This window comes from Diceros bicornis, chromosome 2 (assembly GCF_020826845.1).
Source record: "Diceros bicornis minor isolate mBicDic1 chromosome 2, mDicBic1.mat.cur, whole genome shotgun sequence".
NCBI lineage: Eukaryota > Metazoa > Chordata > Mammalia > Perissodactyla > Rhinocerotidae > Diceros > Diceros bicornis.
The window spans coordinates 26,970,984-26,983,660 of record NC_080741.1 but is presented as its reverse complement, the minus strand read 5'-3'; the positions used below and the strand labels follow the sequence as shown (position 1 = coordinate 26,983,660).

Here is a 12,677-nt window from a genome sequence, read left to right as displayed (position 1 = left end):
TGGCCTGCCTCAGAAGCAGACTCTGAGACAAGGATTTGAGGGCAGAAGGTTTTTAGGAGAGGTGAAGGAAACAGGTTAGCGGAGTGGGAAACGGAAACAGGGAGGGCAGGCAGCCAGCCAGCGCAGGTGCATCACTTAGCCAGTTCCCAACGTGGGCGGCTGGAGCTCACCAAACAAACACGCTTACACCACACGGCTCACACTGTTTCGTTGTTTTAGACATAAAAACTTCAGGGGCCATATAGAATGACAGAATTGAATCCACTCAAATTCTGTTTCTTCATCTTTACAATCACTGTGCTATCATTGTTTATCTATAATCTACTGTTTGCATTAAAAAATATGTGGTCCCACAGGATGCATGCATGACCTGCTGCCTTTATGAGCTCAGAGGATTTCAAACTGTTATGAACTTACTGATAAAACAAAAGCTTGTAGCTGGATTTGTGTGTTCGGGGTTGACTGTATAACGGAGAGCTCTACAAATTAATGTCCATGTAGCCAAAGATGTTTATTATAGGATAAGTAATAAAATGAGCTAATTTACTATATACTAAATCTCAGCAGTAATTGTATCAATTGTTTAGAATTTAGACCAACAAAATATTTTTTAGAGAGTAGTCCTTTGTTACTGACATTATGTAGAGTTGCCAGTTCATGGTGCTAGTGGAAAGGAGACTTCCTTTTTTTTAGTCCATTTAATTATTGTTTTCTAATTCTCTTTAATGTACCCCCTTGTTACCTGTAGCCAGAGCAGACCACAATCACTGCCCCACCGTTAGTACTCCACTGCCCACTACATTCACCCTAAACCCTCCAATCTAAGTTTAAAAGATTTCTCTGCTTTCTTCTATAGCCAGATATTAAGAAACCTGTTAAGATTGGGCTGTGTTTTTCAGGGAACCAGGTTTGAACACCAATTTTGATCAGAAACAACCAGGCTGCAGGGTGGGGAAATGTGTTCTTTGAATCTAAATTGTAATTCTAAGTGTTTTTCTTTTTTTTTCCCTTTGGAAACACATTATATACATAAAATAAGGCCTGAAGCTCTGAGTGCAGAGTGAAGCATTTATGGTCTGCTCATGGGAAGCCAACAACATTTCAAAACATGTTTTTCTTTTAATCTTATAAAATGCATTCTTAATCATAAACAAAGTTTGGGAATACAACTTCCATCAAACATTGCCTCTGGTGTGGTCCAATGGAATGGGCTAGAATGGACTAGAAGTGATCAGACTTAATTTTTACCTCAGATCTGCAGATAACTTTTCTATGTGAACCTGGGCAAGTCAGTTGTCCTCTTTGGGCTTCTCCCTCCCTCTCTCTCTCTCACCCCCCGCCTCCCCCCCCCCTTCTCTGATGGAGATGAGGCCATATGGCACCTTGTGAGGATGAAATATTATGGCATGGTTATTAGTGTAACCACAGCTGCTGCTAGTGTTATTCAGGAATCAATTGTGTTATTTCATTTGCTTGCTTTTTTTATTTTTCACTAATGTGTAACCACTCAAAGTTGCAGTTAATTGATTTATATTCCATAACATTGGAATACAGGATTTGAATAAGGGCATTCCTGCTTTGCTTTTTTTAGAATTTAGGAAGAGAAGTAGCTCTCCTGAGCTTACTCACACGATTCACAAAACAGTCTAAGAATGCTCAAAACACTTAAAGGGGACATACTCTTTTCAAGGGTCTGGAAGGCCCCTTTTACTATATTTTATGGACACAGATATTACAAAAGATATGTTTTGTCTTTTTCTGTAAAGAAATTCCCTGGGGCCGGCCCAGTGGCGTAGCAGTTAAGTTCACATGCTCTACTTTGGTGGCCCGGGGTTCGCAGGTTCCGTTCTTGGGTGCGGACCTACATACCACTCGTCAGCCATGCTGTGGTGGTGACCCACATACAAAATAGAGGAAGATAGGCACAGATGTTAGCTCAGGGCCAACCTTCCTGACCAAAAAAAAAAGAATTTTTACATACCTGTGAGCATTAGGATTTAGTTATTTCACATTTGGTGACATCTCCCTGAGTGACTTGAGTTGTGTTAAGATGCATTTTCTTACTGTGTACATTTACATGCTATTCTTGTAAAAAGTGGTTTCCTGTGCAAACCAAGTGGAATGTTCAACCTATAGTATTTTTCCCACTCTTGCCTAATATAAAGCCATTGATGTTTAGAACATTTCAGGAAGTCTACACATGAAAATGTGTCACTCCTGAGAGCATGCAGCTTGAAGGTGAGAGGCAGGCAGACTGTTGCTTTTCACTTTATACCCTTCTGTGCTCTTTGAATTTTCTACCAAGAGCATGTGTTGCTTTCATTAAAAAAAATTTTTAAAATTAAATTTAAAACTAGTTACACAAAATGTAAACAAGAACACTGCTTTTATAAATAACTAAGACAGCATCATATTTGTTATGCTATGAAAGTGTATCTAATTTGTCCATTCATTGATTGTTTAGTGTTTATTATGTGAAGACCTTTTGGCTAGGCTCTCTTTGGTAATGGATATAAAAGCAACGTGGCATTTTTCCATGCTCTTCAAGGCCCTGTTTTTAAGGAGATGAGATGGGTACACGTAAAGATTGTTAAACACGTGTCTGAAGCAGCACAGGAAAGCCTCAGTGTTCCCTGTAGTCAGTTATTGTGGATAAAAGAGGCTTTTGGGATGCCTGATTTATCTCCTCGCATACTGGGATCTCAAGGGTTTCTGCTGTATGGAATCCACGTGTTTATCTCCCCATCAAACCCAGCTACGTGCTCTGCCCACTGCATCCTGAGCCAGCAGAGCTCTTTCCTGGGCGATCTCTGGTCACCAAGTCCATCCCCACTAGTGTTGTGTGTAGCTTGTCCCCCATCCCATCCCAACTTCATAGCTCTCCCCCCGAGACCCTTTCTGATGTTAAAAGAAAGTACTACTTTCCTCTGTTTTAGACTTCTTGTTTTCCTTGTCTCTACTTTCACCTCTGCAAATTGGACCTTAGAGTCATTACTGATGAATCAGCAAATTACTTTCAACCTGGGAGCTAAAAAAATACAATTTTTTACTCATTTGGGGCATTACTGGGTCACTTGACACCAGGGATGCCATTATGGATGCTTAATGTTTGTTGATATGCTGTGATCAAGTCAGCCAAAGTTTTCATCTCTAAGACACAATGCAAATATGATTAATATGGAAAATATATATTATATAGGAAGTCAGGGTAATAAAAGCTTAATTTGACATTTAGAGGATAAAAAATAGAACATGGAGGCTTTTGCTGCCAATTATACAGTTCAGGTATATAGATTCAAGAGAACTTTTCTTTCTTAGGACACACACGAGTTGGAATATAATGCCATTCTACTGAATGTCATAAATAAACACATCAAAAAAACACCTTTGCATGTTGCTGTTTATATGGAGACTGACCACTTTTCTGCCCATTTAGCTATAAGTGGAATCATCAGAACTTGTCATTGAGAAGGTAACTAAATTTATCACTGGAAGTTGCATGGGTTTGTTAAGGGTCTAGTCTAGACTATTAAATATCATTTCATGGGCACTCTGGAAGATTGAACTTTTAAGGTATTGAAATTTATTTTATAGAGGGGCAAATTTGGCAGACCATAGCAGGATACATTTCCCTATAAAATGAATCCTTCTGAAACTTCCTTTGTAATGTTTAGAAAGTAATTTGGCAGCTTGAATCAAGAGACTTAAAAATAGTCATATCCTTTGCCCCTATAATACCACTTATGAAAATCTGTCCCAAGGAAACAACCTAATATGTGATAAAAGATTTAATGAGTAGGATGTTCATTACAACCTAATTATGTAGGGAAAAAAGGAAATAATACAAATGTCTAATATTAGATAAATGGTTAAATATATCACCTCTATATATTGTAAGCCTATGCTGTCATTAAAAATCATGTGCATTTCTAAAAATATATATAATTCCATGAGAATTTCTATACAAAGTCACTTTAAGTTACCCAAACTTTTTAAAATGTGCATATACAAATAGTGAGAAAATAAAAGGCTGGTACATGATTACCACTATTAATATTTTGATAAACTTCTCCTTGGTGGAATTATGGAATTTTTTTTTCACTTTTAAAAAATTTTCCTGATGACTTAATGAGTGATTTATTTTAATTTTAAAAAGTCATTTGTGAGGGCCAGCCCCGTGGCATAGCGGTTAAGTGCGCGCGCTCCACTGCTGGCGGCCCGGGGTTGGAACCCCGGGCAAGCACCGATGCACCACTTGTCAAGCCATGCTGTGGCGGCGTCCCATATAAAGTGGAGGAAGATGGGCACGGATGTTAGCCCAGGGACAGTCTTCCTCAGCAAAAAGAGGAGGATTGGCATGGATGTTAGCTCAGGGCTGATCTTCCTCACACACACACGCAAAAAAAGTCATTTGTCAGCTTTCTTGCCCATTTACGTTTTCTTTATGCGAGTACCTTAACTTGAGAACCATCTCAAAAAGGGAGGTTATAAAGATGATGGGCAATAACAGGGAAGGCTAGCCTCTTTCCACCCCCTCCACCTATTACTTTGATTTTTGCAGGTATAAGATCAATAAATATCTTGATCTAAGATAATCAAGAACAAGCAAACAAAAACAGTATTTCTTGAAGCATTATGACTTGCTGAATTTAAACTGTGGTGGGAGTATGGTTGCACATTTCAGGAATAATGAAGCTTCAAATGAGGGTCATTGTCAGTGTCAGCCTTTTAAAAGTGATAGGAAGAAAATAGTCCATTTAGCTTCTTGCAGATTGTCTTTCCTGAGGAAGAAGGAATAAAGCAGAGAAGCGGACTTGTGACTGCCCTGCTGTGTGATCACAGAGGCAGGCACAAGACTTGTGAGATGTTTACAGGATGCTGAAACCAGAGGCGATCAAACCGGCCGTCACAGAGCCACGGCATTTCAAAGCGTCGTGTTTCATGATACTCTGCTGAGTGGGAAGGAGCCTTGGAAGAAAAAAAGGAGAGGTGGAATTTAAAAGACTCAAATTAAAATCTGAGTTTAGAAAAGACTTCATTAACAAAGTAGAAAATTAAAGGTGCTATGAGAGATTCGTGTGTAACTGGAATTCAGCTGGCTCAGAAATCCTTAGTGGATTTCTCTCTAAGTCCCCATAGTTCTAGAGACTTAGTGAGAAATCCACTTTTTACCTGCCAGGAACTTCAAGTAGTGCTGGCTTTGTGAGCCTGGCAAGTAACTTATCCTTTCTGAGTCTCAGTTTGTTATCTCTAAAATGGGCATAATAATAGCACCTAACTCATAGGGCCACTGTGAACAGGTAAATAATTTAGCACACGTGCGATGTTTAAAAAATAAGATAAGTGTGAGTTCTATTAATAATCACCAATTTTATATTAGTAATGCACATTTGATCTCTCAAAAATGTAAATGCTTTAAAATTAAGAGTACATCTTTCCTTAATTTTACCTGTACTTGGAGGAAATACATCCACCCTTCGAGCCTATACAAGCTTTAAGATCTTATAAAACTATCTAATAGCTATTTAATTATGACTCTCAATCTGCTACTAAATGCAGAAGATTATATTATACAAAAGTTCCACTCTATTTGATGACGAAAAGTAACCCCAGAGTCAGAGTAGTTGAAGTTTTTCACCCAATCTTGCCACATTTTTAACTGTATGTGTATGGTGTATGTATGTGTGTGCGTGAATGTGTGTAAGGCACCCATGGGTGGGTAGATTTAATTTTTCTGTCTTTTCTAGCTTCTGTGAAGATATTACATTGAAATATAATGCTAACAATCCAATGATTTTCTGAGAGGATGCGTATTTCTCAAATGTTCACATATTTCTACATATCATTTCCACCCTTCCCCTGGGGACATGACATAGATGGGTCTTAGCTAGCCAAAGATATTATGGGGAACATTTTATTTTCTGGATCTTTACCTACTGTTGCTAAGCCCCTGCTATCGAGGCCAAAACTTTTGACTTTCTCCTCATCTCCCTAACTTACCTGACACTCAGTCCTGAAGCAAGCCACCTACATCTGGCTTTTATCGCCTACCATGCAAGATAAGTCACTTAAATGTTGTTGACTAGGTTAAAACAGTTGTCTGATCCATTCAGGTTCCACCTACCCACACGCCAACTCCCAGTCACAAAAGATATTAACCAAAGTGAATCAAGAGTCCCTCAAGAAAGTCAGGATGAGAATGTCTTCTACTGACTACTTCTTAGGCATTCGTAAGCCAAAATGGCCTCAGGAATGCTTTTCCATGTAACTGAAGAAGCTGCACGGAAAAGAAATATTTTGATAAAATCACTTGTGTGGATAAAGAAGGTTGGACAACCATCTATACACACACACACACACACACACACACACACAGTGACACAAACGCTTTCTACTTTGTATGAAGGTGGCGTAAATGAAAATAGTGCAAAACAATGTGTGTGTGTGTATGTAATATATATATTTCTTGCTCCCAAGAACATTTTCATACAAAGTAGAAAGCATTTGTGTCACCACATGGCAAGGGAGGTGGTTGAAAGCAAACCTCAGTGAGGCCTCACAACCACCACCACAGGGCAGTTGTGTGGCTCTGTGTGGCTCTTCCTCCAGTCTTCTCAGAAGATGTTGCCTCTTTTCTCTTTCCTTAGTACGTTGAAATATGAACATTGCAATAGCTATGGATAAAAATACGATGTTCAAAGTAGGGAATCTAATTTGTAAAAATATACATTTTTTATATTGGACTGAGTAAAGTTATAATCATTTTCAAAGAGAGAAACATGGCTATAAACCCATTTCATGTATTCATTGCCTCTTATTCAAGATGATGATAATTGGTGCTGAGCTACAGTGCCCCTCAACATATTTTCATCATTAATATTCAGTGGTCGTGGGGTTGGCCCGGTGGCTTAGTGGTTAAGTTCGCACACTCTGCTTCAGTGGCCCGGGGTTCGCAGGTTCGGATCCCGGGGCGTGGAATTACACACTGCTTATCAAGCCATGCTGTGGCAGGCGTCCCACATATAAAAAAAAAAAAGAGTAGAGGAAGATGAGCACGGATGTGAGCCCAGGGCCAATCTTCCTCAGCGAAAAGAGGGAGACTGGCAATAGATGTTAGCTCAGGGCTAATCTTCCTTACCAAAAAAAAAAAAAAAAAAAAGAAAAATTTCAGTGGTTCTGGAGGCTGGCCCAACAATCAGAAGAATCTTTGTTTGTTTATGCTTGCAGAACTGACAGCAGTCTAATAAATACCATTAGAAAGGAAAAACCACTAAAAAAGGATTTAAAAAACAGGAATGGCAGAAAGGACATAAATGGTTACAAGAGAAAATTTCATAGCAAAAACACATGACTAAGTGAGAAAAATAGCAAATACCCACTGTAAGAAAAAGGAAATTGTGAGCAAAATTTTGAGAGAAAGCTGCCATCGTGAACTTTAGTAATTTTTAAAAAACAAATGTTGATAAGTAGAGTTACCTTGGTTATGTATGACACTCCAAAGATGTTATTGGTTTATTAAAGAGAAACATTTATTTATAGGGTATCTGCTTAGCCTATGAGTCAAACCCTCATCTTCTTGGTTGTTTGCATGTGAAATTAGCCAATCACTGTGGGCTTTACTATCCTATTACTGCTTTTTTTCAGAGTCATGAAGATCTTGTGCTATTCTATTACTCTTCCTCCTTGAACCTAAAACACATAGCCAGGAAAGCTTGTTTGTATTCTGTTTAGAAAGAGGGTATTTAATTAGCACCACTTCTGTAAACACACTATGTTTAAACTGATTACATTTGTTACGCATCACCTCCAACTATACCTTTAGCAACTAAATCACTCTTCCTCATCAGCTATCATTTATGTCTTATTAGCATCAAGAGGAAATGAAACAAAGTCACACCCATTTAATTTCATCTCGGGACTCTCAAGTTTAAAGCTGATATTGATAGTGCTTGTTGGTAATGCATTATAAAAAAAATGAGTAATTAATTAAGTAATGTTATATAAGGTGGTCAGAGCACATGATTACAGCCTTCTACGTCATAAACATATTTCAACCATAATCCCCGGAACTGCACCAACACCAGGCGTGACATTTTGTTATTGTATCACTTCTTAAAGGCATGTATGTACTAGCTAAGATTTTTCTCCTCTTTCTTCTTCCTTTTTTTCTAACTATGCCTGGCAGGTACTAAGCACAAAACCATGCTGGAAGCCCGGAATGGAAGCGGCACTATCAAAGCCTTTCCTAGGGCAGGCGTGAAAGGCAAAGGACCAGTTAATAAGGGAAATACAGGCCTACAAAACAAAACGTTTCACTGTGAAATCTGTGATGTGCACGTCAACTCGGAAACACAACTTAAACAGGTGAGCGGCACATATTCCTGACATAAAAACAGATAGGGGACACTTATGTGTGCTTCCTTTAGTTCTCTGTCTTTTCTGTTTTTGCCTTCCATCCATCTGTCTACCCATGCATCCATGCACTTATCTTCTACTCACTGTCCCTACTTATTTATGCTAAAACATAATGGCTTCTAAGACCTTTCAGAAATTGTCTGGGGTTTGTACTATTCTTATACAGGAAGAGTGGGAGGAAAAGGGGTATTAGATCTGTTCTCTACCAGGTTTCCCAGTCAAAAGGGTCGATTTTCTTTAAAGGTCAACTTGCAATGTTCCATTTTTACTTGTTTAGATATTTCCATGCCACAACTAATTTTATACTGTGCTATTCTTTTATTTTATGTACTTTATTACATGGTGTGTACTGTATTTCTAAATGCTGCAGCCACCTGCTACAGGGATGACTAATCCTGTTGCATTCACATTTACTCTGAATAGCCTTCCAAAGAGTTCAGTTACACATTGCCAATCAAAGGCCCAGCCCTCATATTGTGTTGTGTTTTATGCGCATGTGTGCAATATCGCACTGATTTTATGCGCCTTCGTTATTTATCTGTAGAATTGAAGGGGTTGACATTTGGCTGTGCAAATGTGAGGGTGAATATTAGTGTGGAAATAAATTCACACCTGCCGGGCTTCTTTGTTTATTTGCACATAAAATTCCTCCAGACATTCCCTTCCTTTGTAAATTCTCTTCTAAAAAAGGAGATCTGCACGGTGATAAGGAGAAAGACTGGGAAAAAGAAGATCTGTCTATCTGTTAGAAAGGTACTGAAATGGATAGCATAGAAATATATATCCTCAAGGCATCAGAATCCAAGGGCAAGAGTGCATGCTCTTTTAGTTGTCTTTCTGAAACCTGCATGAAATAATTACTATCCCCAGGTTACAGCAATATTTATGAGGGTTTTTGGGTGATGTTTTACAGCTGTCACTTTTAATTGCTTTTAATAGCACATTAGCAGTAGAAGGCACAAAGACAGAGCTGCTGGGAAGCCCCCGAAACCTAAATACAGTCCTTACAACAAACTGCAGAAGGCGGCACATCCGCTGGGGGTGAGTGTCATTTTGTTTCCCAAAACACAGTAGTCTTTAATGTCTCACAGTCCGCTGAACTTGGACTTTTTTTTTTTTTTTGGCAGTTAATAAATGAAATAAATGGAAGGTACCTAAGTAATGACAAACAATTGATTTGAAAGTCCAGTCCCTGCTCCACCAATAGGATTATTGGTTTCATGAGTTGTTGGGTGTTCTGCCACCTTTAGACAGAGTCCAGTCCCTTCGCTTTTTGAGTTGGGCTCAGGTTTATGACTGAGCATGAGGAAGGGAGAAAAGGCAAACTCTTTTGAGTCAAGTAAGTAATCGCATTTAAATCTGAGCTTGACATTAGTGGATACATTTAGGAAAGGTCAGTGAAGAACAAGTTCTTGCATCTCCTTTTTACTTTTTATTATCTTTTTTGTGTGTGTGAGGAAGATCAGCCCTGAGCTAACATCCATTGCCAATCCTCTTTTTGCTGAGGAAGACCAGCTCTGAGCTAACATCCGTTGCCAATCCTCCTCTTTTTGCTGAGGAAGATTGGCCCTGGGCTAACATGCACGCCCATCTTCCTCTACTTTATATGGGACGCCGCCACAGCATAGCTTGACAAGCGGTGTGTCGGTGCGTGCCCAGGATCCGAACCTGCAAACCCCAGGCCACCAAAGCGGAGCGCACGAACTTAAATGCTACACCACCAGGCTGGTCCCTCCTTTTTATTTCTTTAAGAGACAAAGCTTCGGTATTGTTGATACCCTCAACAATTTTGGACTTTGAATAACAGTCTCAAATGCGTGGCTTATTTTATTTAATTATTTACCCAAGGACACGATCTAAGGCCTGGGGAATGCCCTCTTCCCATTACCCCAAACGTGCCTTTTAGATTAGTAAACCTACTAGTACTAATGTCTGACCTGGAATTTTTATAGAATTTTTGAGGGAAATCTGTGAAATTCCTGACATCTTAGACTAATATTTATGAGCATTTGCTTTTCTTCCTGATTGAATTGACCATAGCTTTCATCAGAGAGACCCAGGGCTCAATAAAAAGTTAAGAACAACTGATGTATAGTTATGTGCTGAATTGTGCATTTTTAAATCTGTTCTCTTCAAAATAGATCTTATTAATAACTGGTGCTATTGTGTGCTGCTGACACAGAAAAATATAGTTAAAGGAAAACTGCAATCATCTATTATGAGACCTCAGTATGAGTTGACCCAATTAATTTAGTAGCATCACTCATTTTTATGCAAATGAAGTCACTTGACTCTTTTGTACAGAAGCAATTTTAACTGCCTCGAGAGGCTGTGAATTCTGTGCGGAGCTGATGTTTCGGTATCACTGGTCATAACCTTGAGTGCTATTTCTGACCAGCAGAGATGCAGCTTTCAACAATGAAGTGAATGGTTCTTAAATAAATAGAGAAGTCAAATTCTGTTAATGTTATCATCCCAAACCTGCTTCTTAACTGTCATTATGTTACTGTTTCCATAAATGGGAGCATTCTCTCTGTGAGAACAGCCATCTTCCTAATGCTGTGAGCCAGAGAGAATGAACTAGTTCTGTAGAGTGGGATTCAGAGAATGTTGTTACATGTGCACAGAAAAAGCAGAACATGTCAAACTTGGGGGGAGATAAGTTTTCTTGACTTCTTTATTGAGAGTGGAATTTTGTTATTTTTATTTCTCTTGATTAGTACCTTACACCTTGCTATCTACTCAGTTTACATACTTGGATAGTCTAATAGTAGCTGACAGCATTAATAAATCTCTCTTTAAAAATGTCTGTTCCATGATAATGTGCGTGTAAAGGGTGGAGTAAAAGTTCCCTATTTTTTCTCAAGATGAATACGTTCCTCAGGAAATATATTTATCAAGGAAAATAACATAAAGTTGCTGAGTACTTTTCTGGAAGACTCTTCAATATCCTAGGTCAACCATTTTCAAGGATCTTCCAACTCTTGCCAAGGAAAAATGTTCTACACTTTCCATTATTTTTGTTGCTTCACAAGTGTGAGTTTATCTTTGTAGTTGTTTACTGCTGTATGTTAAAACTGCCCGCCATTTTGGATTCTGAGGGTAGACTTCAAAACTTTTGTTCTGCTCCTTCTTCTCTCCCTTGCAGGTAAAATTAGTCTTTTCAAAAGAACCTTCAAAGCCATTGGCTCCACGAATTCTACCAAACCCTCTGGCAGCTGCGGCGGCCGCTGCTGCTGTGGCAGTGAATTCCCCCTTCAGTCTTCGAACTGCCCCAGCAGCGACACTGTTCCAGACTTCTGCACTTCCTCCAGCCCTGCTGCGGCCAGCTCCTGGACCCATTCGGACCACCCACACTCCTGTGCTGTTTGCTCCTTACTGAATTCCAAATGGGAGTAATTGTACTGCAATAATTTTTCAAAAAACAAAAAACAAAACCAACAAAAGAGAACTATGCAGTGTTTATTTATAGTTTAAAGTATATCTGAAGAGCCAGGACTTTTATATAGTGAATTGAAAAGATTATAAAAACAGGAGGGAGGTTTGGGGGCGGGAGGGACGGGGTGGTATTTTCTCCAAATTAAAGCATTCCTCTTGAACATTGATTGTTTTAGAAGTGATCTCCAGCATTGACTTGTAGTGGTATCTAGAACTTCTGAAGCCTTTGTGACTGTGCTTTTGGGCACCTATTTCCCTCTGCATTGTCTTTCCTGCTTTATGAAACAACTATACATTGTCTAAGGGCATTAACTGGTTCCAATGTATATATAATAATTTACTCTGTAGATTAAAATAATACAAAAACAAAAAACAAAAAAAACAAAAGCAACACTGTGAATAGTAGTACCCGTGCTGGTCCTCTTGCTATGACAGCAATTACTGGGTATTTATCCCAACAAAAGTAGATACAGTAGATGTCTTGTAAAACAATAGTGCTGTGTCTCAATCTATGCCACTAGGTTTTAAAGAATTGCAAAAGGTAGAACGAACAACTATTTCATGCCAGGAAGCAGTCAAAAAATAGATGAACACCAGAAGGTGGTGTGGAGGTCTCCCTGGTCCACAGTCTCCCCCTTCTATCCAGCTTGGAGATGACCTTAAGTTCAGAACAATAGAACAGGGCTAAGCATAGAGGTGAGGGAGATAGTAAGAAAGATGATTTCTTAAAAAGTACTATTTTCCCACCCTGAAAGTATTGCTGGAAAAAGGGAAATGTTTGTAATGAGCCTCCATCTGAAAACAGATAAACCCATGCATCATGG

The 12,677-nt window shown here is 39.0% G+C and overlaps 1 protein-coding gene across 1 annotated transcript in view; it reads left to right on the top strand.

Annotated features, from left to right (window-relative positions):
- The window catches only part of LOC131413217 (zinc finger protein 385D), a 278,387-nt gene extending 266,430 nt beyond the window's left edge, over nt 1-11,957 (top strand). The window contains exons 6-8 of the mRNA XM_058553843.1: nt 8,186-8,364; nt 9,355-9,456; nt 11,564-11,957. Coding sequence (XP_058409826.1) covers nt 8,186-8,364; nt 9,355-9,456; nt 11,564-11,797 — 515 coding nt within the window. The 3' untranslated portion in view covers nt 11,798-11,957. The remainder of the gene's footprint in view (nt 1-8,185; nt 8,365-9,354; nt 9,457-11,563) is intronic.
- The last annotated feature ends 720 nt before the right edge of the window (nt 11,958-12,677 follow it).